Source organism: Trachurus trachurus, assembly GCF_905171665.1.
Source record: "Trachurus trachurus genome assembly, chromosome: 12".
NCBI lineage: Eukaryota > Metazoa > Chordata > Actinopteri > Carangiformes > Carangidae > Trachurus > Trachurus trachurus.
This window is the reverse complement of record NC_139908.1, coordinates 7885278-7912618: the sequence shown is the minus strand read 5'-3', so window position 1 is coordinate 7912618 and position 27341 is coordinate 7885278. Positions and strand designations below refer to the sequence as shown.

Sequence of the window (27341 nt, the reverse complement as noted above, 5' to 3'; positions counted from 1 at the left end):
GGCAACACAAGCTTGCTCACATGCTGATAATGACAATGTTAGCATGTTGATGTTTACTGTGGTGGTTTAGTACAAAGTACACCTGAAGCTGATGGGAATAGTCAGTCAAAAGTAAAGTATTGGACAAAGTGAACGTTTCCCCTGATTGTGGCGCCCTATGAAAAATTAAAGAATCACTTCATTAATTATAAACCATACTTACACACACATACCTGCACCAAATTTCATTCAATCTATCCATAGTTGTTGAGACATTTCACTGGGAACTAACAATGTCACATTTATTGTGCTTCAAAGTAAATATCAAGGGATCACTAAAGTCATTTGTGTTCTTTCTTGATGTAAATGCTTCAACCAAATTCATCTATTCATCTATTCTATTAGATATTTTAGTCTTGACCAAAGTGTAGGACTGGTCATCAACATCCCCAATGGCTGCGTGCTCAGATATAAACACTTAATAAACACACTAAACTGAGGGAAGTTTTACAGACTGCTGAGTTGTTTACCTTCCCATCAGCCCAGTGGCCCAGAGAGACACATTTGTGAAATGTGAGAGAGGCCTGGCTGGTGTTATCACACCAGACATGGATTCACTGCAGATTCGCGGCATTGAATTCCCTGGCAACCGCGCATGGAAGGAAACACAATGCTCCCAAATGTTTATAGATTATTGGACACTGTGCGAGGATGTGACTTTGGGGTTTGTCCTTTTGTTCAAGTTTTCACTCTTCAAAGTAGTCCCTCCCTGCCAGACATCAAAGAATTCATTCCCAACACACACACACTCTCAACATTTCAGACGATGCTTTTAACAAAATGGGAAACACCATGCACATTTTAATCTCCCTGTGTCTTTGTAATCTCCATTTTGCTTTCTCTTTCTCTTTCAGTGTACGAAGTGGTCACTGTGACTGGTGATATAAAGGGAGCGGGGACTGATGCTAATGTGTTTGTTACTCTTTTTGGAGATTTTGGTGTCACGCCCAAGATTCACCTGGCGAGCAAGTGAGTTAAAGGGGTTAATGTTGATGCCACTGAAATATAAGTAATACATACTTTGTCTTTAAAGGAGAATTCCGGTCATTTTTGACCCCTAAATCGTTGTCCTGATGGTCATCCAGTGTTGGGGGGAGCAAAAAACGCGACTAAAATTGATGCAGGCGAACCGGAGTTAAACCATGGCTGGACGGCGCTAGCGCTAGCGACAACGCTAAAGTATGGGGGCAACTTTTTCAGCCACAACAAACACTCAAAAAACAATCAAATATCTATGGTACATGACTCGAATCCTTATGACACACCACTGAACTCATAAACTGTACAGTATAAACAGTATAAACTTTGTGTTTTTGCATGTTATCACTCACCTCAGACAGCCAAACTCTGGAACATCCTGGAAAGACATTACTATCCGATCGCAGAGCGCCTGCTCTCCCCGCCACAGAAACAAACACTTTTTCCTTGTTGTGATGATTTCTTTACAAAAATAAACGGTCAGAGATATTTTGGACATTACCACTGCACTGCTCGACCGTTTATTTTTGTAAAGAAATCATCACAACAAGGAAAAAGTGTTTGTTTCTGTGGCGGGGAGAGCAGGCGCTCTGCGATCGGATAGTAATGTCTTTCCAGGACGTTCCAGAGTTTGGCTGTCTGAGGTGAGTGATAACATGCAAAAACACAAAGTACCGGTTTATACTGTACAGTTTATGAGTTCAGTGGTGTGTCATAAGGATTCGAGTCATGTACCATAGATATTTGATAGTTTTTTGAGTGTTTAGGGGTCAAAAATGACCGTAATTCTCCTTTAAGACTATGAATCAGATCTGAATGACTCTGATTTGCTTTGCAAACTGTATGTGTAACACCGCACCCTTTGAGTCAATTGTTGTTCATTCTGTTGTCATAATTAGTACGTTTAACTAATGTGACGCCTTTTCAATGTCAGCTGTTAACTTTTAATCTGTTCTATTCCTCTCTGATCCTTCAGCACAGAAAAGAGGTATTTTCTAATGAGTCTGCTCAAGGACGGATATGATTCTGTCCTTGTGTTTGCTTGTATTGTGCATATAGCACTGTATGAGAGCGAGAGAGTTCCTGTTCAACACTAACCTGGTGCCTGCACGGCCAAGGATAAAAACTAAATTAAGTTGTCCTTTGACCTCTTAGTCAAAACCCTTATCAATCTGAAATGTGAAAAATCCTCCGATGTCAGAGAAGCACAAAAGGTTCAGTTGTGGTGCAGGAATTTCTCCTCCATACAGTCGTATTACAATGTCGGACACAGAATACGTGGAGTAAGGAGGAACTATGTGGCATGGCCGGTCTTCTTTTCCATTCAGAGGCAAATGAAAGAAGACCACGATGTCATTTCTTAGGATGATCAGATGACTCTCAGGGGATCTTATCAGCACTGGGCTCCCTTTATCTCTGCACACATTGATTCACAGATAGGGTTACCTGTGCAGCGTATAGGATATACCAACTTATTGTAATGCACACGAGACCATGTCACCCACACCTTGTGGGGGTCTCATTCATCCACTGCAGACAGCACCAACATGCCATGTATGCAGTATCTCCATGCTGTGTCATGGTCTGGCTCAGCAGGGGAAACACCATACATGGATGGTAATTAGGTCACTTTTGTCATATGATATATAAACATATTGTATAGTTAGGAGTTTCGCCTTACTCCAGTATATATTAGGTCCTGCCTGTATTGTGTAATGATCGTTTAAAACTTCACGACATAATACAGGTAAGGGGGGGGTTGCTATGTCTCTAAATACTATTTGCCCGATTGAACAATTGAGGCAGATTAAAAATGCAATTCTTTGGAAATTTACTGTGATTATTATTAGTCAGTGACATTGCATGAATTCCAAAGTTTGCATTGGGTTTGATTTTTTTTTTTTTTTGTCTCACCATCATTCTCCTACAGGTGATTTTACATGGGGACAGATAATGAGGGCATGCATTCATGTGTGCTGGAGCGTATTTCATTCTTGGCGGTGTTTTTTTTTTACAGTATATGACACCATGCACTTTAATTATGTGCGACTTGGCATTGTCGCATGGGCTGAATATTGCAGGGGGAGGAGAACAGATGGAGATGTGGGTCAGAGACAAAGGCAGGTTTTCTCTGTTAATGGAAAAGAGGGTGTCTGATTCGCTGCGGTTGGCAGAGGGGGTCTGCCTCGTGCGCAGCCCCTGGTTCATCGCTGCGAGGGGTAGACGTATGCGAGGTGGTGGAGGAGGCGGCAGCGGCAGCAGCAGCAGCGTTGAAGTGGCCAAGCCTGAGGAGGGTTCAGATTATACCACTGTCATGAGACCACCTTAAGCTGGATCAGCCAGGAGATGTAATTTACTGATACAGAGTTCAGTGCAGTATCTATTTACCCTCTAATCTCTCCCAATTAAATAATATATATATATATATCTTTCTCATGCTAACACAGACACCCCCTCCCTCTCCCTTTTTCTCTTTCTCTCTAACCAATCAGCTTCTCCCAAATTCTGATATTTTCCTATGTTTCCTCAATTTAGGAGCAGAACAGCATTTGAGAAGAATAAGACAGATGTTTTCCGCATCAAAACACACTATGTGGGACCTCTGAAGAAGCTGAGGTAAAGTCCAATGTTCTGGTGATCTGTAATAACTTGCATTATATATGTGCATACTGTTGTATCATTTGTTGTTTGCATGGCTGCAGAATATTCCCTCAGGGCACAGCTACAGGTCACTGACAACATCACAGTTAAGGCTTCATAGTTAAGTGTACCTCATACAGGATGACAGCAGCTTACAGAGAGGATCACACAGCGCCACTGGCCATCAAAGCATTTCATCCAGTGACACGAGGTTAAGCTCCATCTGTTGTTGGGAGTTAATGTCTTACTCCAGAGGAGGCTGAGTTACGTCACAGCCACCAGACACGAGCAGGGAAATGAGGCAGCAGGTCATGTAAAAATTTAAAAACTGAAGAACAACGGAAGTGTTGCTTTTTCTCCCGGCATGTTCGTGTGGGATTTCTGCTGCTTTTGACCTGAGTGATGTTAAAAAACAAACAAACAGCAGCAAGCCTGACTCCAGATGTTTTGGCCTCTGGCTTTAACATCAACATGAATCAGTTTCCTGAGGTGCTAAATGTGTTGTTGTTTGTGCTATTTTACCCAAATCCTATTCAGTCCCCGTGATATTTCCGATAGTTGAAGGCAAGTTCTGTTATTTGGTATTAACCATTGCAGAAATACAAACTCTATAAACACACACAAAGGAACTGGTGCATTTGACATGTCTCTACCTGCAGGGTGAATTCATGTCACTCTACGACTCTTGATTTTCTTCAGAATCGAGCATGACAACACAGGGATGAACGCCAGCTGGTTCTTGGACCGGGTGATTGTGACCGACATGAACCGGCCCCATCTGCGCTTCTTTTTCGCCTGCAACAACTGGCTGAGTCGAGAGGAGGCTGACAAACAGTCTGTCAGGGACCTGCTGGGCAGCATGAACCCCATGGATATCCGGCAAAGTAGGTCACCCTGGGACAATCACACGAAACAAAGACACAAAGGTTCAGAGAGGTTCTTTAGGGAAAATAACAATCGATTAAATTCAAAATGCCTCAAACAGAAAGCGCTGGGTTTGTAAATATCACCAGAACTGATTTTTGTAGATCTCTTAAACACAATACACATAGACTTTGACCTCTCTGAGTCTTAAAGCTGCTCAGTTTCAACACAAATATGATGCATTCTCTGATAATAAGTTTAAGGCAAGTAGAAAGAGATATTTAGAGCTATAAGAGATGAACCGAAAAACGTTTTTTTGAACTTTGACAGTATCAGTGCCATGTGTCTGGCCAGGTGTATACACAGGTGCCTCTGAGGAGCCACAGATCTTCCTACTGTTTCAGGTTGTAATGGAATTCCTTCAGAGTGTAATCCTCAGGTAAACCAGCCCATGTGTCCTCTGCTGCAATGTGATCTAACGTCTCAGTGGCTGCAGTCAATCAAGCAGAGCGTCGCCGAGCCGAGGCTCAGATAAAGACCAGAGGACAGACACTGTGCTGCTGCTGCTAGGGAGTGGTCGGAGCAATGTGGCTCTAACAACCACAACACACACACACACACACACACACACACACACACACACACAGAGGCTGTTATGAATATTTAACCTGGAAACCATCTCAGCAAGGATTAGCAAGGGACCTGCCTAATTGCATAACTTGTTTAGACAAAAGACTGTTCACGGTATAAACTGATAATCAGTGTTTATATATAATAAACTCTAATCTTAAATTCCTGTTTTATATCTTATGTGTTTCAGTAAATAAATACCTAGTGAGCGTGTTCACTTCTGATATGAAGGGAAGTGGCACTGACGCTGATGTCTTCTTAAATATCTTTGGAGAGATCGGTGACACAGGTACATTATTTATTAGAGAGTAATTATGTTACAGCATTATTGGATAGCTATTTATTGGATTTATAAATAAACAGAGGAACATTTGTTTTCTTAAACCTTTGTTTATCATGTAAGGAGAGAGACGACTGGACAGTGACAAAGACAACTTTGAACGAGGCACCGAGGACAAGTTTACGGTCGACTCTCAAAACCTGGGGAGGCTGAAGAAAATCACCATCGGTCACAACAACAAAGGTTCCTCAGCTGGATGGTTTCTGGATAAGGCATGTAATAAACTATGTAACCTTCACAGACATGCACACATACATAAAGACCCTCATCATAGAGCATCCTGTGTCTCTACAGGTGGTAATCGATGACATGGGGAATAAAGAAGTGTACGAGTTCCCGGTTAATCGCTGGTTTGCTATGGATCAATGTGATGGCAAGATACAGAGGGATTTTTTGGTTGGATCAGTGCAGCCAATGGGTGAGAACAACATTTCTCAGTGTATCTAAGATATATTTATCGGCATTAATCATATCTCACTTCTTTGTCTTCTGCGCTAATTTGGCAAGTTTTGTGTGTATCTGCTCAGGAATTGTCTACAATGTGCAAGTGATGACTGGAGACATAAGGGGTGCGGGCACCGACTCAAAGATCCACTTGGTCATGCACGGCACCAAGGGCATAAAGAACAGCGGTAAAATCTTCCTGGAGGGCGGTGCTTTCGAGCGCGGCCTCATCGACATTTTCAACGCGGAGATTTGTGACCTGATCAGCCCGCTCAGCAGGGTGACCATCGGGCACGACAACGCGGCCGTCGGTGCCGGGTGGTACTGTGAAAAGGTACTTTAAAAACTACTTGTCTTATTGGTCACAGATTCATTCTCAAAGTGTCGCTCACACTCCGAGCACCCGTCTCCCTTCCAGGTGGTGATATACTGTCCTTTCACGGGCATCGAGCAGACGTTTCCATGCGGGAGGTGGCTGGACGAGGACGAGGGGGACGGACTGATCGAGAGGGAGCTGTATGAGATGGTCTCTCTGAGGCAGAAAAAACAGAAGAGTGGGTTTCTTTGTTCTCATAAAACCCTGCTCCGAGAAAAAAATGCTCTTTACACATATACTATAATCTGAAAAAAGGTGCTCTCCTGGCTGGCCTGCTTGAGTTTCAAATCTAATCTTTCCCAGAGTTCCCATGGTCCCTGTCGGTCTGGACCTCAGAGGTGAAGGGGGCAGGGACGGACGCACAGGTGTTTCTGCAGATCTACGGAGAGAGGGGCAAGTCTGATGAGTTCAGACTGGAAAACAAAGCTGACAGCTTTGAGCAGGGCCAGCTTGATAAATTCATGGTGAGCCTGTAAGCACGCTGCATCTTCATCCATTGTGAAGCTCTCAAAGACATTTCTTTTCCCCTTGTATCTGTTATAATTACACATTTCTTCAATGACTATAGGTTGAAACGCCAGACCTAGGGAAACTGCTGAAAGTGCGCATCTGGCACGAGAAGAGACATCCATTTTCTGGCTGGCATTTAGGGAGGGTGAGACTCATTGATCTGTTAGTGTAAGCTCTTAAGTCTGTTGTACAATGTCACCTCTGAGCACTGAGGCTGACACTGAATTAGAGCTTAATTTTGTACCTGAAAAGAGAATATGAGCACAACAGACTGTGAGGAAACTGTCTCACAGATAAATGTTAAGCCATTTAATACTGTATATGTCACTGATTTAATCTCCAGTATTAATTTGTCTGTGTGTAATGACACTTAAAGGGATAGTTCAACATATTGGCAAATTGGCCCATTGCCATGGTTGGTTCATTACCTTTAATTGTCAGTGCAAGCTATTTTTAGAGCGGCGGAGCCGAGCCGCGAGCTGCTCAGAGCTACGCTTCGGTGGCTAATGGGATTTCTTGGTTTCCCTCATCAAACTCAATCCAACAACTCCAAAACGCTGTCGTGGACAAGTTGTGACCTGCACATTCACCACGCTATGAGATAATAACAAAACGTTACGAGACAGAGTTGTTTTCGAGGCAAATGCAGAGACTGCTTACCGAAAAACTGCCCCTGACGGAAACACACATCAGCGGTTTTACATGAATTTGCCTCGAAAACAACTCTGTCTCGTAACGTTCTATTATTATCTCATAGCGTGGTGAATGTGCAGGTCACAACTTGTCCACCAGGGCGTTGTGGAGTTGTTGGATTGTGTATTTGATGAGTTTGATTGAGGAAACCAAGAAATCCCATTAGCCTCCGTAGCGTAGCTCTGAGAAGCTCACGGCTCTGCTCTGCCGTTCTAAAAATAGCTTGCACCGACAAATAAAGGTAACTAACCTACTGCTAAAACTATAGGGATTATGGCCATGGGCCAATTTGCCAAAATGTTGAACTATTCCTTTAATGCAGCGACTCTCTGTCTGCAGGTGGCTTTGCTTAAGACCCTGACGATGGAGGAATATTTTTTTGAATGTGGCCGCTGGTTGGACATCAATGAAGATGACAATGAGATCATCAGAGAGCTTCCAGCCACAGGACCCCTCATTGAGGATCCTCTGCCATGTAAGAGCCACACTATAGGGCACACATATGAAATGAACAGAAGCACAATGTTACCAGTAACTATAAGATGATAGTGAATGCATGTGCTTTATGGAAAATAATGTGACAGTTCTTATTTTGTTTTTCTTAAGTGCTAAAATATCGTGTCACCATCTGCACTGGCGATGTCAGTGGCAGCGGCACCGATGCCAGCGTCTTCCTCAATGTTATCGGCGACCTGGGTGACACAGGGGATCGGCTCATGTTTATGAGCAAGACCAATGTCAACAAATTTGAAAAGGGCAATGTAAGTGATGAACACAGCAGATACGTAGCCTACACACCTTGTTTGGGAAAATGCACAGCATGCATCTTTAATCTGTCGTCTCCCTGTCCTTCCTCAGCACGATGAGTTCATTATTGAGGCCGTGTCCCTGGGCCAGGTGCGCAGGGTGCGTGTGGGTCACGATGGCCGTGGCGGAGGCTGTGGTTGGTTCCTTGATAAGGTGATGGTCAGGGAGGATGGCCAGCCAGAGTCTGTGGCCATTGAGTTCCCCTGTAACAGGCAAGGCTATAACACTTTGTTAAGCTGTTTTATATGTTACATAGTCACCGGTGCTGAATTTTCCCTCGTAATTTTTTATTTTCAGACCCACCAAAATAGAACAGATGGACAAAACTGTGCAAACAGCTCCAGAAACCTAATAAGAGCTGTAAATTGGCCACGTTTACAATCCCCCAGCTGTCCAGCGACAAGTGTTTAAGCAGTTAGGCGGCTGATGGATGAGTTTGCCATTACAAATAGGCACTAACTGCATGTGTCCAGCCAGCTCTGTCTCCTTTAGTAACTGGAGCCCAGACTGAGGTGCAGTGTTACCTCTGGAAAGAGGCTCTTCCTGTCTGTCCGTCTGTCCTGGTAAAAGAGAATGGTTAGGGAGCAAAACAATGGAGACCATGCATGCTTTTCTTGTTCACTCTTTTGTGTTGCTTGTACTGGTTCTGCTCTGTTGTATCTTTGTCACATTAATTAACATTTATTTTAGAGAAGAATGGTGATGTGACTTCCCCACAAGAAAAAGGAAGCTTGAGAATTAAACACAAAACAAAGCATATACAGTATGTAGTTAAATAGCTTTTATTTTTATTTTTTTTATTTGTTGAATTTTAGAGATTCTGTCAATTTCATTTCAGTTTCCATCTGAAACCAATCCTGCAGAACCAATCCTGTTATAAATAATAAATAACATGATGTATTTCTTTCTTATATTTCAGTTGTTGGGGAAGTTTCAAAGTTGGCAGGGTGAACTTGTCTGTCTCCTTTGTGTTTTTCTCCAGGTGGTTGGACCGTAACGAGGATGATGGACAGATTATCCGGGAGTTAGTTCCAGCTGGAGATGGTCTGCGTCTCTTTAGTGAGTAACTAAGGATCAAGAACAATGCACAGATCAATCAGTTTATCATTTTAAAGGTTACTTAAATTACATTAATTCCACTCCTCAACAGATGTTGGCTACCACGTAGCAATCAAAACAGGGAATGTGAATGGAGCCAGCTCAGACTCCAAGGTGTTTGTGAAGCTGTACGGGGAGAAGGGGGACACGACCAAGATGATCCTGGCGGTCTCCGACAACGACCTCAGGAACTACTTTGAGACGGGACGCACTGACGTCTTCACCATTGATACCTTCGACGTCGGAAAGGCAAGTTCTCTAGAACAGTGGTTCTGAACTGGTGGGTCGGGACCCAAAAGTGGGTCGCGGACCCGTTCTGGATGGGTCGCGGACAGCTGGTCAAAAAAGTAAATAATATTTAATGCACATCTGATGTTGGACATGTCTTTTATTTTGAAAAATAACTTATTTTGAAAGGCACACGAGACACGTGAACACATGCAGTTGTAATGGTCCTCCTCAGTTTCTTATTATTTGCTCCATTTGCTCTGAATGCAAAGATATCAGTTTCTTATTAATGTGGCCTGAATGCAGTGAAAATACCTTGTTTTGTTTTGTGGGTCTTTATTTTGTGCAATTTGATATTTATTCACTTTTGTGAACATGCTCGGAATGCAGAGATGCATTACCAGTCAAATATGTCATTTTGTTGGTCTCCATTTTGTGCAGTTTGATATTTTTTTATTCACTTCCGTATATGCAGTTGTCATGGTCGTCCTCAGTTTCATTCATGTGCTCTGAAATGCACTTTGCTCAACAAAGAGCAAAATGAGTTTTTAAAGGCTTTAAAAAAAGATTCTTGGTTTGAATTCTATAAAAGTGGGTCGCTAAATAATGACCATGGGAAAATGTGGGACCCAGAGTGAGACTAGTTGAGAACCCCTAGAAGCAGGCATGAAAGAAAACGAACATATCTGTGCTTCGTGATTCATTCTATTCAACGCTATTTGCTCACGTCTTTTGCATTCAACAGATCAACCGTTTCCTGATCGGTCACACCAACGAGGGCCTGCGGGCCGGATGGTATCTGGACAGCGTGCAGATCTCTGTGCCGGTTCATGGGTTGCAGTACATGTTCCCGAGTGACCGCTGGCTCTGCAAAGATGAGGCCGATGGGAAAGTGGAGGTTGAGATCTATCCCAGCGAGGTCCTGGAAATCGAGCGATGTAAATAACATTGATGTAAAAATGTTATCATGTGAAACTGTTATCACCTGTTGTATTTCTCGTCATTGTGTTGTGATGCCCTCTCATTACCAGTGATCAACTATGAAGTAACAGTGGTGACGGGGGACGTTCTTGCAGGAGGCACCAACGCCAACGTCTTCTGTCAGATGTATGGAGATGAAGGAAAAACTGAAGTTCTTCCGCTCATGAGTCGCTCCAACGATTTTGAACGTGGGACTACTGAAATCTTTAAGGTCTGCGTCCATGTTGGGTCACTTTTTTTTTTTTTTTTTAATGAATGAAATTCTTTATTCAGTCGCATCACACAATAACATTATCGACACAAAACATTATCGACAAAATAGTGACTGAAAAGGCACAGGCAGAAGCATAATGCTTACATTAATGCCTGTCCTACATACCAAATTAAGCTACACAGCATTTTTACCATATAAAACATAAAACACAAACATAAAACAACAACTAACAAACAAACAAGCTAATGAACAAACTAAACTAAACCAGAGAAAACAAACAAACAAACAAACAACAAAAAAACGGAACCAATAAGGTTACCAGTATTTAAATATATTGTAGTAAATACATTTTTAAATAGCAGAGAAAAAACAAAAAACAAACAAGCAAAAACAAAACAAAAAAATAAAGCTACCCAACATTGTTACAATATGAAAAACAAACAAACAAACAAACAAACAAGCAAGAAAACAGTGTCTGCTTGTCTGCTTGAGATTTCAGCTCCTGCTGGTTTTGACCGTTGTCTTATGTCCGACCACACAGATCGAAGCTCATGACGTCGGCAAGCTCTACAAGCTACGCATCTTCCACGACGGGAAGGGAGTCGGAGACGGCTGGTTCCTGGAGACGGTGGACATCAAGCGGCTGACGATGGCCATGGTGAAGGTGGAGGTGAAGAAGGAGAAGGAGGACACCAAGAAAGACAAGAAGAAGGACAAGAAAAAGAAGAAGAAAGAAGAGGAGGAGTTCATCGAGGAGCTGCGGGAAGTGGTGCAGACATTTAGCTTTCGTTGTAGCCGCTGGCTGGCCAGGGACGAGGAGGACGGGGAGATTGTGGTCGAGCTGTTGACTGAGGGCAATGAAGACCTGGAGAGTAAGTAGTAGAGCATGAATGGTTATGTGTTGAGAGTGAGACACAGTGGATACATATTATTGTTTTCATTGTTAGTGGGGCGGATTAGCTGAACAATCGTTCACTTTGTGATAAAAGCATGAAATTTGGTGGATGTGTTGGTGAATATGTTTCAGACAAATCTGGATATTGGGCCACCTCAAAAGCGCCCCCTAGTGGCCGTGGCAGCCATTTGTTATGCGAATAAATGAATGATGAATAAAAACTACCCTTTTAATAATACCAACTATGTATTATAGTGTCATAATTATTGGAAAAAGTGTGTTCATTTGTCTTTGTATGATGTCTGGTTCAGGAGTTATGAAAATTGGCGTTTTCACCATTCGTGCGGACATGAATTCAAAATGGCCACCGAAAAAACCCCATGGAACATTAGTTGACCCGGGCAACAAGCAAAAATCTTAAGTAGACATCTTAAGGTCCTTAAAAACCATGTTTCAAAAATTTATCCATCAACACCTCCACCAAATGTTGTGCTTCTGTCACAAAATAAACAATTGTTGTGATTTATTGAGCTAATCCGCCCCACAGGGGATGCACATTGTTGGGGGGGCGCTACCCACACGTTTAGCCCCGTTGCTCCTTCCATGAATGCACGATCCTTACAAGCTGTACCTCGTTGTAAAGGTAACTAATCAGGCTTTCCAACAATATACAATACATCACCAGTTGGTATTATTAAAAGGGCAGTTTATATTCATCATTCATTTATTCGCATAACAAATGGCTGCCACGACCACTAGGGGGCGCTTTTGAGGTGGCCCAATATCCAGATTTGATTGAAACATATTCACCAACACATCCACCAAATGTCATGCTTTTATCACAAAGTGAACGATTGGTGTAAAATATTGAGCTAATCCGCCCCACTATGTGACATTAACTCTGCAAATACCAATACGCGAAATGTCACGAGATATCCGACACACATTCTGTTTCCCTGTCAGTGAACTCGTACGAGGTTCATGTGTTCACTGGGGCGCTGTGGGGGGCCGGCACCGATGCCAACGTTTACATCAACGTCTACGGAGAGACTGGCGACACAGGAGAGCGTAAGCTGAGGAAGTCCAACCACCTGAACAAGTTTGAGAAAAACCAGGTAAGATTTGCCAGTCATTTGAATATAAAGCTACAGTAAGGAGACAATGGGCCCTCACCAATAAACATATTATTTCTCTTTTGTTTGATCTGGTTTTATGTGGAGTCTCTGCTAATTTAAAGACAAGTTTCCAGGAAATAGACACACTCAGGAAATATTTACAGCACATAACTTTCAAGCTGTCTTTGTCCTAATGTATTTATTTTTTATAGATTGTGAATGTGGTAGGAATGAATAATGGTTACTGTAAGTGCTTTGGGTATCGGGTAATGATTGAAAAGCGCTATATAAATGTAATTCATTATTATTATTATTGTTAAACATATAAAATGTAAGAGAACCATATAATTAAACCTAAGGGCACAATACAGTATCTTTTCTTCACAGCTCAACATTTATAAGGAGTACATTGTTGACCTTAATTCTCCACACAGGCTTCCCTCTGTGACTGTACATTATGTATTGCAGATCTACTTGTTTAATCTGTGTTTTACATACTAGTCGAGATTGTTATCACTGATACTGCTGTTCTGCCTTAGTTCCTCTTAACAACTGTTGGATATCAGGAGCTTTGCAGGTTAAAGAAAGATCAGATAAATAAGTAATGAGGCTGTTGTGGACTGCTAACCTAAGACCTTGTGGCCTTTCCTGACCCTCTGTCACCGATTTGTGCGACGCGTGTGACACAGGAGGACGTTTTCAACATCTCAGCGGTCGACCTGGGCGTCCTGAAGAAGCTGAGAATCAGACATGACAACAGCCAGGCCAGCGCCGGCTGGTATTTGGACAGGGTGGAGATCATAGACAACAAGGATGACACCACGTAAGATTTTAGAAAGAGCAGCGATTCATCATCAGCGCTTTAACTTAGACGTGACACCGCATTTTCACACAAAGTATGGCACACTAGTGGATTACTTGACAAATATTAAATCTTTTATTACCATTGTTAATAAATTATTTACACCATGCTGAGTCATAGCACCACCAGGTTTCACAAAATAACGTCATCCCCAAATAGCAAATAGAGCCTTTGCACATAAAATGTCAGAGAGCTCCACTGTATGGTGTAAAATGGTACTCTGCAGGTTATGGTGCAGTCTGTCTACGGTGGCTTGGCATCAGTTTAAAGAGGGATGGTCATTTTCTCATATTATTTTTGATACAGATTGTGCTGATAGAGTTTTCATTATATACTTATATACACTGTACGCTGCAAAAAATATATATAATACAATGTGTAGCAGCCGATTGTCAAACAAATAAAAGTATCAAATCAAACTTCAAATTATACTAATCAAAGGGCCACTGTTGCACCATGGGTTGTGGTGTACGCGGATGGGAAAAACATAATGTCCAAACAGATGTCCAGTTTCAACAAAAAGCGTGGTTTATTTAACCAAACAGCGAGCAAACAAAGAACAAAGAAAATTCCAATGCCTCTCCCGCTCCGGTAAAAAACCATTTGCCCACCCAGGTGCATGCTGGTCCCTTACCGACAGCCTACCTATATAACTTCAGGTGCCCCCCTACCGTGCCCAAATGAAACAAAACACAAATAATAAACAAGAAACACCTAAAGTAAACAAATAATAAACTAGAATACTTATAGAAATCTAATCATAATGAAATCAAGCAAATTGACTGAGAATAACCAAAACTAAATACTCACTAAACAAAATAATAAACTAAACAGCACTAAATACTACAAATAAATAAATAGCTCCAACATGTATGTTTGGTTTCAGGTACTTTTTCCCTTGTAAGCGCTGGCTGGCTGTTGATGAAGATGACAAACAGCTGGCCAGGGAGCTTGTCCCTGTGGACGAGGCCTTTATGAGGAAGGGAGATGATGATGACGAAGAGGAAGAGGCCACACTCGGTCTGGAGCAGAAAGGTGAGAACAGCGTTATGGCTGCACAGAGAATCACACCTCTGAACAAGATAAGATGTTTTTTTTTATTTAAATGAATAAGGATAATAATTACCACAGATTTCATACTTACTACGTACTTATTATTTCTTCTCATGACAGCCATGTCCACAACGTACACGATACGGATAAAAACGGGTGACAAGAAATACGCAGGAACAGATGCTAATGTCTTTATGATCCTGTACGGCACCAAGGATGACACAGGTAACACCTGTTATATTATTATTATACTGCATTATATCTTTGTACATGTGTATTTAGATCAGGGATGTCAAACTCAATTTAGTTCAGGGGCCACAAACAGCACAATTTAGTCTGAAGTGGGCCGGACCAGTAAAATAATAGCATAATAACCTTTAAATATATTTAAAAAATTGAAATTTTTCCTCTGTTTTAGTACATTAATAAGATTTTACAGTTTTACAAAACAAATTATGAACCACTTGAAGTTTTACAAAACATATTATGAACCACAAGAATTTTCACACTTGACAAATTCATCCTGAGGGCCAGATTGGACCCTCTGCAGGGCCGGTTCTGGCCCACGGGCCACATGTTTGACACCCCTGATTTAGATAATAATCATACTCTGTGATGGATTCATCCACAGGGATAATTAACCTGAAGGCCTCAAAGACCCATAGGAATAAGTTTGAACGTGGTCTGACTGATGAGTTCATCGTGGAGGCTGTGGACATCGGACCGCTGAAGAAGCTGCGTATTGGACACGACAACTGTGGTACAGTAGGACCGACTCCCTGTCTGTGCAGGGAATAATGAACACAGAGTGATGCACGATACAGAGAAAAAACAGGAATATACTAACTTCACTGTGTGGCTGTTTTAAGGAGGATCAGCAGGTTGGTTCCTGGACTGGGTGGAGATCGACGCTCCATCTCTGGGACAGAAACAACGCTTCCCCTGTGGCCGCTGGTTGGATAAAGGGGAGGATGATGGGGCCATCATCAGGGACCTGTTCCCAAATCCTCTTCAGACAGAGCTTTACACACCCTGTAAATTACAGTTCTATATCACATGTCTTGTCATTTATCATTTCATGAGCATAAACGATTATGATATATATGATATATGATATATTTTTTACATTTTGTAGTTGTTCCCTATGAGATTAAAGTCTTCACGAGTGACGAGTTTGGAGCCGGCACAGACGCGGACGTCTTCATCGTCCTGTACGGGCGAGATGCCGTGTGTACACAGCAGAAGTCCCTGTGTGTCAACAAGAGAGAGAGGAGGATGTACTTTGAGAGAGGAGCTGAGGACATGTTTATCGTTGAGGTAGAATAATAGTTTATTGTCATACATAGTAAGTAGAAAAGTGGCATTCATCAAATTCAGGACACAGCAGCATTAGAAGTAAATTCAGACCTTGAACACTTTGAGAATTTTCTGCTTTCTGTGCAGCTCGAAGACGTGGGAGATGTGATTGAGAAGATCCGTATCGGCCATGACAACCGCGGCGTGAACCCAGGCTGGCATCTGGACAGGGTGGAGATCAGACGTCTGCTCAGGAAGGGAAAGGTACTGTCAACAGAGACAGACGCAGTGACAGAGGGAGAACGCAGCTGCTTTACTTAAGTAAAATACTGCAAAATGAAAATATTGCATTCAAAGTCAAAGTCTTTATCGTGCGAATTAAACTTTGCAAATATCAGTGATATAACAGTGTTTGAATTGCACTGCGATATTAAGGTCCAATCAGCATTTTCCGTGTTTGTAAAAGCACATAAATCCATAGTAATGCATTTTATTTTATAAGATAATCATCTGGGTAGAGGAGTAGAAATATAAAGTGCCATTCGATGAATTTCAAGGACAAGTATATCACTGAAACATAAACATCAGGTCATCTCAGAAGCTTCAGGGTTGACATTAGTCTTAATATTTAATTAACATGTAAATAATTGACATTGAGGACTTCTAATTTGTCTTTGTCAGCATCCTACTGCTCACGTTCCACAGACCAACACTATTTTTGGTCAGTAGGTGGAGATGTTCTCCTCACAGACAGATGAGGGGTAAATCCAGCACTGTGACTAACCCAAGGCTCAGTCCAACTGTGCTCACTGATTTTCTCCTGAGCCACGGGGGGAATGAAATCATTTTGTTTCAGCCCCTGTCCCTCTCACTCTCACTCTCGCTCCCTGTAGGGTTCAGAGACGGTCATCTTCCCATGCGAGTGCTGGCTGGCTAAGTCGGAGGATGATGGAGAAACAGTGAGGGAGCTGGTGCCGTCTGACATCATTACTGAGAAACTTTCACGCGATGGAAGTCTGAAAGTGACTGAGATCGAGGTGGAAGATGCTCTGGAGAGTATGTTCACTTTACAGACAAACAATACATGATTATGCACTTATTATACATACACATGCAGATATATTTGCAGGATTTCTCTCATTTGTATGTCCTGTTTTCCCAATCTTTCTGAGCATTAGCTTGGAAATCTAGAAACAATCCTTCTTCTGGGCTTTTTCTATCCCTGATTGAGATTCTATCAAGTCACTGGCATCACACAGCGATGGGAAATACCTTTATTTTCTGTCTATATTCTGTCAATCGCTACAAACCAATCCCCTTTGTTCTTGTCTGTGATCCCTGTCTCTGCTTGCAGCTCACCAATACGACGTAACAGTGATCACAGGTGATGTGTATGGAGCCGGCACCGACGCCAATGTCTTCCTCACAATTTATGGCGACCTGGGCGACACCGGAGAGAGGAAGCTCAGAAAGTCAGAGACAAACAGCAACAAGTTTGAAAGAGGATCTGTAAGAAAGCTCTGATTTTTGTGGCCAGTTTTCACAACACAACTTTAAAGTAAAGATAAACAAACGGTCCCGATGAACACGTCATACAACATGTCTTTTTCTCCTCAGGTGGACAGGTTTACTTTGGAGGCGGTCGACCTCGGACTGGTTTTCAAGATAAAAATCCGCCATGACAACAGTATGGTAAGCCCCGACTGGTACCTGGACCAGGTGGAGGTGCTGGACGTGGACACGGAGGAGGTCTTCCTCTTCCTATGTGAGCGCTGGCTCTCCAGGAAGAGGGAGGACAGACGCATAGAGAGAGTCTTCTATGTCAAGGTAACATGAGGGGACAGTATGTGAGTTATAGGGTGAATTTCTCATTCCTATCTTCACCCTCAATCTTCACCCTCAAGCTCAACCCTTAATCTTAGTAGCCCTCAAAACCAAGTGTTAAGGGCTATTTTCGACGGGTCCATCAGGTCCATGTTTTTGAAATTGCTGTGGACTATCTGTCAGTTATTACGTCCGTTATTAGTTTTTTTGTAGCCTATAAGTTATTTGAGTTAGTTATAAATTGATATTCAAACAAATAATCTGTATAAATACCACAACCACGGACATATTCAGCTGAAAGTCACCGCATACCACGGCTTATTGAAAGGTAAACACCAGCTGTAACTATCGTTAGATAACTCTGCGGCTACGGGAGATGACATTAGCCTGGTCATCTTGTAACATTATTGGCGCAAACATTTTATGTAGGCTGGATGTATCTTGATAAAACAACTTAACAACGGCATCACCACCGAGAAAAATTACCATTTTGTAACTAAACGATAGCAACATGGTTTGTCGCACCGGCCGGCGCAAAAAAAAATATATATATATGTTATGCAACAATTAAGGGTAAATAATCCATAAAATGGGCCTAAACTAAGATGATACATGGTTTTCGTCATATTTATATCCCTATTAACAAAGAAAATGCTGCATTCTGGGTAGCACTTGCTCCCAAGGGTGGTATAGGAGAATCTCAATATTGGGTGTATTATATACAGCCCTTAAACTTGTCCCTCAACTTAACATCCTGAGAATCGGGACAGCAGTAGCACTTCGCGGGAGTGCGCATTTTTGAGATTGAGGGTTAAGATAGGAATTGGGATTCACCCATAGTCTTATGTATAAATAGGAAAGTTTTGTGTGTTTACCTGCATCACTGTGTGCGTCTGTTATGTTGTGTTCAGGGTTTTGAGGGAGTGAGAGAGGGCCTCAACAGTAAAAAGAACCCGGCTCTGACAGTGAAGAGCGTCGACAGCAACATGAATAAAAAGAAGAAGAAGAAGGAGGAGGAAATTGAGCTCCCGAGTAAGAAAAATAACAAGAGGCTTCAGCGCTGCATGCCTGATTCATCGTCTGCTCTGTGGATCTCACTGTTATTAATATTCAAACACAGATATTTTTACATAATCTCATGCCCTCGTGAATGAATAAGTGCTCTGGCCCTTCCTGTGCAGTCATACCATACCACATCACCATCTGTACTGGACTGGAGCGGGACGCGAGCACCACCAGCAGGGCTTATGTGATCGTTATCGGGGCCAATCACGGCCAGACAGAGAGGTTGTGGCTGGACCTGCCAGATGGGAGGAAGGGCTTTGAGGCCGGCTCTCTGGAGAGCTTTGAGTCCCACGGTGCAGACGTGGGGAATATCAAAAAGGTCGAGGTGAGGGAGGGGGTGTGGGACGCTTTTAGAGTTACACCGAAGATCGTGCACTGACACACTCGTATGGACGCGCAGAAAAATACACCCACGAAGCCTGAAGTGATTGTTTCTCCCTCTCTCTCCCTCTCTGTCTCTCTTTCCCTGCAGCTCGGCCATGATGGGGCCACTCCTGAGAGCTGCTGGCTGGTTGATGAGCTGTCTGTTGCTGTGCCAACCAAAGGGGTCAAATACGTCTTTGCTTGCAAGAGCTGGCTGGCCAAAGATCGAGGAGATGGGTTGACTGCAAGAGTATTCAACGTGCTGGACGCAGAGGCCATTTCCATCTCCCAGAAGGTATGTAAATGTGTAACTGAGCGAGGTAAACACGGCCACATCACAGGGAACATACGGTGCATCACAGTTGGAGCCAATATCTGCAGCCAGCCGGCGATAATGACTCAATTTGAATCATTACTGTCACTAATGAAACCAGTGGAATAATTTACATTATTGGAATAGGCGTACTTAAATACAAATCCAATAAAAGAAATGCCTTTTTTATAACTGTCACCTCTCTGAATCATGATTAAACATTAATACCTTCAAATCTGCTAAATCTTCTATGATTCATTTTTATTTGATGACATTTTTAAGTACATTAATTCCGCTCCTGCCTCCACTGAGACTGGAAAGTTGTCATAATAATCTTATAGGTATAAACGGATGATTTGAAGGTAGATTCATCTAGTGAAGGTATTAGACTTATCAGTGGTAATAATGAAAATGAGAAATATCGGAATTATCTTTGTGGTTGGTTTTAATAATGATCTTTGCCAAACACTCTCACATGTTAGAATATGTTTTTATAATATAACATTTCAACTAAGATTATTAATGAGTAACACAAGATACTTTATCACCAGGAGCGTTATACAGAGCTCTCCCATGTCTTCCTGGTTTGCTCTGTCTTGATAGAAATATAACATGAGAACTGATGAGACAGTCAGGACATCACATCGTCATTGATTTACAACTTTGGCACGTTTTGGAACGGCCCCTCCCACCATGATGGATCACTGAATGGGTCCATTGGCTGTGAGCCAGAGCCTCAGTTTGAACTGGCTGTTGAATTTTCCTGCTGGAAACTCAACGTCACAACTACAGTGAGAAAAAAAAAAGACCATGAGTGACGCAAAACTACAGCAAAGATACATAGAACAACAACAACAATGTGTTAATTGTCTCTTTCAATGCGGGCGTCTATATTGCACCTGTATTGTTGAGGTTATTTATGTCCAGGGACCCAGTGTGTGATAGTCCCTCTGTTCCTCCCCACATCTTGCTGTACGGCTGTAAAAGCACATTTATTCATTTACCATATTTTTTTATTTTTATTGATGTTCACAGCATCACCATTAACTTTGTAATTCCTAAAATATAAATGGAGTTTTACTGTATAAAATTGCTCCTCAACTGGAAGATAAATCCTTGTTCCCCTGGTGTTTAGGCCTGTGGGAGACGAGTGTGTGAGGAAGATAAAATGAGTAAAATTTCTTACGTTTTCACACCAGATCATTTATGAGGTGACGGTGGTGACAGGGGACGTGCAAAACGCTGGAACAGACACGCAGATCTTCATGTCTGTGTTCGGGGCCAACGGCAGCACAGAGGAAATGCTGCTGGAGAAGAATGAGGACAGGTGATTAAAAAACACAGTTGTCATAAAAGTAAAATAAAAGTGTAAAATAAAGAGCTACATTTCATTATACTGCGTTGTTTGTGTGCCCGGATATCAGGTTTGAGCGAGGTCAAGAGGACACGTTTAACATGGAGATCGATGACATTGCCCCACTGAGGAAGATGAGGCTTCGTATCGACGGCTCCGGCAGCCGACCTGACTGGTTTCTGGATAAGGTCAGTTCACCTTAACCAACCCGCTGCAGACGGACACCACGCATATATTAACCGCAAAAAAGGAAAGTTTCAGGCTTATTTAATGCATCAGAATCAGCTGATGGTGCACTATGCAGAGGTTTGCGTTAATTTTTGTGGAGGGCTAATTGGATATGAAGAGGACACCGCTGATCTCATCCATAAAACATGAAACCAGGAGCATAAAAAAGCAGAGCAGTAATTGCTAGCTCCTTCCAAAAATCAATAGTGCAAGGCAGTCACAGGTTTTGTGTTTTTTATCTCGGCGCTGTATGCTTTCGGTCGCAGGATCATTCAGTCTATTATATCACACAGACAAACACACACACATACACAGACACATCTATCCATGCCTGCAGGAGAGGGGTCAATGATTCACCCACCCACAAAGACACAGACATACACACACACACACACACACACACATGTTTGTATGGCTATCTTTGTGAGGACACTCATTGACATAATGTTTTCCCGAGCCCCTTACCCTAACCTTAACCATCCAAAACAAATGCCCAACCTTATCCATTACACTTGATAAGCTAGTTATTATAAAGTCTTAACCCTCAAACAGCCCTTGGAAGGGGTCTCCCAAAATGTCCTCACTCTGATGGTTTAAAACTCAAACTGGTCCTCACATGTGTAGCTGTACAAGTACACACACACATACACACACACAGCAGGGCCCAGAGTTCCTGGAGTGAGCATATTGACCCATTTTATTTACCATGCTGTTGTTGCTGGCATCACACACACACACACACACATACATACACACAAATACAGAACACAACACAGCACACAAACTGGGCTCAGTAAATGAGCTCTGTGTAGCTGCTCTCAGTACAGAGGGAATATTCCATTTCGCATTTGCTTTTAGTATGAATTGGCGGTGCAGATATAACCATTTTTTAATGCAAAGTCCTGCAATATAATTGACTGCATTAATATACATAGTTTCCCAAAACGGTGACCCCGTGAGGATAGCATCAGTGCTCACCTCCAGATTCAGTCTGATGTCTCGGGCCAGCCGATTTGATGAAACGGAGCACATTTCCTATGCAAATGTCTTCTCTGGTAAAGGCACCATGCCTGCAGAGCAGCAGACCAGTCAGGAACAATACCAAGCCCTGTCCGTCCGTGCCTGGGACTCAGCGGCTGCGAACATCTCCTTGACTTGACCCTGCACAGAGCCTGGTGTGTTCAGCATCACAAGCAGATGTGCTGTCTTTATGGATTTCTGGGTCTGTGTATTGAAATGGACACAACAGTGCACTGGGCGAACTGCCAGCATACTAATCTGCCCAAATAAATATGCAGAGTGCAGAGCTCATACAAGTGTGGCTGCCTGAGCCCGGTCTCTGTTAATAATATTAATTAATGAAAATACTCCAGAGGACGAGCGTTCCTGGGAGAAGAGAGGGTTTGTGTACATATCAGTCACACGTTAGAGTCCGTAATGTGACACAACACTCATTAATGAACAAGGGAGAGTAGATAGAGGGGAATGTCAGTCTGTCCATCACTGTAGCTTAGACTGAAATACCTGGAGGAACTACTGGACAAATTGCCATGCAAATTTGTAAAAACATATATTTCATTGTTTCATTGTTGTGCCATTAAATGGATTGTCTACAGACATCTATGGTCTTTTACAGGAAATGTAAATAATATGACCAACAGCTAAAAACGTCAATTACAGCTGTACATTTCACTAATTAAGCTAATTAAATGTTAAATGTTAGCATAAGATCATGCTAAAACTAGATGCTAGACACATTAAACTGGCTAAACATAAGCAAGTCATTGATTGTGAGCATATTAGCATTGAGATTCTTATATTTAGAGCAACTGCAGCCGTTTATTCATGTATTTTTAATATGCACTCATACGATTTGATGCCCTACCTTTTATTTTACTTAGGTTGAATTTTTATGCTTTAGCTGAGACCATTGATCAACAAAATCAATGACTGGAATCTGAGTGACATTTACGATGATGACATGACATTTACAACAACAGTGTTACTCACTCTGCTCACTCAGGTGTTCATGCGTCACTTGACCACAGAGGAGGTGGCTGTGTTCACCTACGAGGAGTGGCTGTCCAGGACACGTGGGCCTAAGAGGACCATGATCTGCGAGATGGCTGCTGTGGTGGACGAGGAGCTGATGGTGGAGCTCACCACCTACGTCATCCAGGTCAAAACCAGCGATAACTCCGGTGAGTCCCATGATCGATCCCTCAGATTTATCCAGCAAAACCTAAAGGGCTCCTAAACTGCAGGTTTTGTTTGTATCAGATCAAACAATCAACATTAAAGACGAACTATGCAGGATTTTTAGCTTAACTTTGCTACATTTTTACCTTAATTAAACAGCTTTGGAGTAATTGTGATGGTTTAATAAATGACATGTTGTTACGTGGGAGAATGGAGAGTTAGCGTCACAAACGCGCCCCGTAACCCGTAATCTCTTGTTTATGACATATAAGACTACAAAAATATACAATTCGTAACATCCTATATGATATATAACGTTATCTACCGCTCTATTGATTGCTTTCTCGCCGGCTTTGTTGTAAACAAATGCACATGGCCAGGAGGAGGGTTATAGCAAAATAGTGGAAAAGCAACCGGACTTGCATAGTTGCCCTTTAAATTGTATTTATACTAGAAAAAGAAGAGGACCAAGGATCGATCTCTGGGGAACACCATTCATGAGTTCGATTGTATTTAACAGACAAGGGCCTTTCATGTCTCTCTTAATAGGAACACCAACGTGATCCATCCATCTCTCTATCCGGGGGTCAGTATCAGGTCAGGTCCACTGATGCTCTGAGCGGCTCACACTTTCTCTTTCATCCCTAACATCCTCCAGCTCCTCCTGGAGGATCCCTCAGGGACCGAGTGGTCAGCTGAGACATATCATCTCTTTAAGTGTCTCCTCCTGTCTCCACCTTTCCCATCATCTCTTAGCTGTTCGTGTTTTCGAGCACTTTCAAAGGCAATGCCCCTGAGCGTATCCACCATGAGCTCATCTTAAAAGTGGATGGAGATTGATTCCTGGGACCTCTCCAATCAGTGAACTCCTCACCATTATCATCCACCTGATGACTGAGGCTATTTTTTCACCCTCCTCTCTGACCACCCAAGTTAGATGTCATGCAGATCCTCGTTTGACCTTCCCTTATGCTGAGGTTAATGTTTTCCAAGAGGAGTTTAAGTGGAATCAATTACATTTGAATCCAACATGGTAATGGGAGGCATCCTCCTCAGAAATCCTTCATGCGGTTTTCCTCCCTCTTTTCTTCATGCAGCATTTTCTATAGCTCAGTAGCGCTGCTGATCAATACGATAGTGTGGCGAGAAAGTCTGAGCCGACTTCAAAGGAGCGCTCCCTGCCCTTGGCAGTTACTGGAAGCTAAGATGAAGCTCTGCGCCACCGCTCAGGCTCTGTGAGGAATAATGAGCCAGGCTGATAAAACACATACACACACATGCAACACAGAGGCACAGGCATGCAGACAGCGTTACATAGGTGATGTTGTTCATATGGTAATGGACTTCTTGTGCAGAGGCATTGAATGTCAAGTATGTACATGAATATATATAGAGAGAGGTAAAGGAAAAGGCAGCAGCAGCTTAAATGTGATTCGTAAGGTGCTGGTAACAGAGCTAACAATTTTATTTCTCATTAAAACAACAGGGCTGCTAATTAAAATATTGGCTCTCTGTGTGGATGCGCAGACAGTATGAAAATATGCTGCAGACTGAGAGGTATCTAACCCCTGTAATGAAGTAATCAAGCACAGAGGGATTATAGATGTGCTCTCTGAGTCAGAGAACACAGCTCTCTCTGCTCCTCATTTTTCCTCTTTGCACCGTGCGGTTGGTTTTCAGTTGATGAGTTTCCTCGCGGCTTTGCAATCAGTCTCAGTGTTTATTAGTAATTCAGCAAATCCCTGCAATAGTTCAGATGCATTGCAATTTTGCAAGCTTAAATATAAATTTCCATACAGCACATGTAATTTCCATTTTTATTCATTTTAATGTTTTTTTTTCCTGTTGAGAAAATCAAAACAGGACACAGTTTCTGATGTTGTTTTCTAAACGTGTCCTCAGGAGCGGGCACCGATGCCAACGTGTGGATCATCATTTTCGGAGAGAACGGAGACACGGGGACGCTGGCGCTGAAAGACTCCACCAAGTCCAACAAGTTTGAACGCAAGCAGGTGGACACATTTCGCTTCTCAGACATCCTCAGCCTGGGAGATCTCTCCAAAATACGAGTCTGGCACGACAACTCAGGTCAGCCACTCAGAGGAAACAGTCACTCTGCGTGGCGGCGGGCGAATTAAACTGCACTTCATTTTGTTACACTACATGTTACACAAGTCACAATTGCACAACGTGTGATCGGTTTCTGAGGCACCACTCGGACAAACCTGCACAGTTAAAGGGATAGTAGCATTTTTTTTAAAGTGGGGTTGTATGATCTACAAATAGCCCCTAAGTACTTTAATTGCAGTAGAACACTCTCTGCACTCCTCCCGTTAGCAACGCCAGCCCATAGTCCTGCCCAGAGATTTACAACATACAGTGTTGTGAACAGACCCAAAGAAACAGCCTTTTTTCGTGGCCTAAAAGAGGTTTTACCTGAAAAAAAAAAAAAACACAGTTCCATTGTTCGCTATAATATAATTTTTTCCAGCCCCTCAAAGTGCAGTTTTTATTTGGAGCTGATCGGCGGGCGCTAACCTTGGCCGGAGGGATACGTGAGTTGGTTCGGTCCAAATAAAAACGGCATTTTTTCTGCACTTTGAAGGGCTGGAAAAAATTATATTATAGCGAACAATAGAACTGTGTATTTTTTTCAGGTAAAACCTCTTTTAGGCCGCGAAAATAGGCCGTTTCTTTGGGTCCATTCACAACAATGTATGTTGTAAATTTCTGGGCAGGGCTATGGGCTAGCATTGCTAACAGGAGGAGTGCAGAGAGTCTTCTACTGCAATTAAAGTACTTAGGGGCTATTTGTAGATCATACAACCCCACTTTAAAAAAATGCTACTATCCCTTTAATGGCTTAATGCAGCTGCAGTCCAACACCGACGTCTGCTGCATCACTGCTCTGACTTTGTAACGCAGCTTTTCACCGAGTGGTCCTTAATGTTCCTGTATCACTCTCGGTTTATCGTTCTTGACAACATCTTTACTTGCTGTCTTGTTTGCATCCTGATCCCATTACACACAGGTCCTGCTGCTGGTTGGCATTTGGAGTACATTGACGTGAAGGATGAGTTCCTGGACCAAACTTTTCGGTTCCCCTGTGACCGCTGGCTCGCCAAGAACGAAGGTGACGGACAGATAATGAGAGAACTGCCCTGTGCTAACAACGACCACTTAGACCTCAATGAGAAAACCAGTAAGGACACAGCACATTCAACACACTTTTAAATTATAGGCTAATTGTTAAGATTGCAGTCGTGATTTGCCAACCCCTATGGTTAATATTACCCAAACACTCGTTGAGCTTTGTTATAAAGTATAAAAGCAAATGGTGTTTGTATCTGTTTACAGTGCAGCCAAACAATCTCACATAGTTTTAATAAGGCAGTAGGAGGAACTGAATACAGCTCTGATAAGGTGTAAAGAGAGCGAGCAGTAAACAGAGGCGGACATCAATGAGACGAAATTACATGCTGCATTGTTTTCAAGGCAGCGAACTCTGCACTAACAATGAAAACTACTGTGTAGAGGAGAGGAACACAAAAAATGCAGACGAAAATTGGGGTAATTACATGAAAATAGTATGTACTGTAACTTTAAATAGTGTTCATGTATTGTAAATTATGCTGTATTTTGTGTGGAAATGATGCCGTGTCTGCTCGAGAACAACAAATTCACTGTCTGTGTTTTTACTCCCTACAAGAATATGAAATCTGTGTCACAACTGGAGACACGGCTGAGTCTGAAACCAAAGAAAACGGCTGGATTGTACTTGAGGGGAGGAGGGGCCGATCAAAAGAATTTGTAATGGAGAACTCCTCAAAGAAGAAGAGGTTCTTGCGGTAGGTACTCCTCGCTGCAAGATTAATTCAATGAGCTGCAACTTTTTTGCATGAAAAAGCTCAAAGAAATTCACTCTCTCTCCC

At 42.5% G+C, this 27341-nt stretch overlaps 2 protein-coding genes across 2 annotated transcripts in view; both read left to right on the top strand.

The window, feature by feature from the left end:
• atp5fa1 (ATP synthase F1 subunit alpha) overlaps positions 1–27341 on the top strand; it is a 126723-nt gene that overhangs the window by 52574 nt on the left and 46808 nt on the right. The window lies entirely within an intron of this gene.
• Positions 1–27341, top strand: part of loxhd1a (lipoxygenase homology PLAT domains 1a) — a gene marked incomplete at both ends in the record, with an annotated part of 32008 nt that overhangs the window by 3108 nt on the left and 1559 nt on the right. Inside the window, 39 exon segments of the mRNA XM_083984076.1 lie at positions 894–1008; positions 1994–2005; positions 3553–3633; positions 4357–4541; positions 5342–5440; positions 5555–5703; positions 5786–5909; positions 6019–6269; positions 6354–6489; positions 6615–6775; positions 6880–6966; positions 7854–7989; positions 8121–8275; positions 8373–8533; positions 9304–9380; positions 9472–9668; positions 10393–10585; positions 10679–10839; positions 11384–11714; positions 12701–12852; positions 13542–13675; positions 14601–14749; positions 14888–14992; positions 15399–15523; positions 15639–15801; positions 15903–16084; positions 16211–16327; positions 16957–17119; positions 17418–17572; positions 17681–17890; positions 18799–18919; positions 19069–19277; positions 19425–19610; positions 20828–20955; positions 21053–21170; positions 23234–23411; positions 25312–25497; positions 26441–26611; positions 27119–27257. Of these exon segments, the coding sequence (XP_083840202.1) occupies positions 894–1008; positions 1994–2005; positions 3553–3633; positions 4357–4541; positions 5342–5440; positions 5555–5703; positions 5786–5909; positions 6019–6269; positions 6354–6489; positions 6615–6775; positions 6880–6966; positions 7854–7989; positions 8121–8275; positions 8373–8533; positions 9304–9380; positions 9472–9668; positions 10393–10585; positions 10679–10839; positions 11384–11714; positions 12701–12852; positions 13542–13675; positions 14601–14749; positions 14888–14992; positions 15399–15523; positions 15639–15801; positions 15903–16084; positions 16211–16327; positions 16957–17119; positions 17418–17572; positions 17681–17890; positions 18799–18919; positions 19069–19277; positions 19425–19610; positions 20828–20955; positions 21053–21170; positions 23234–23411; positions 25312–25497; positions 26441–26611; positions 27119–27257 (5902 nt within the window).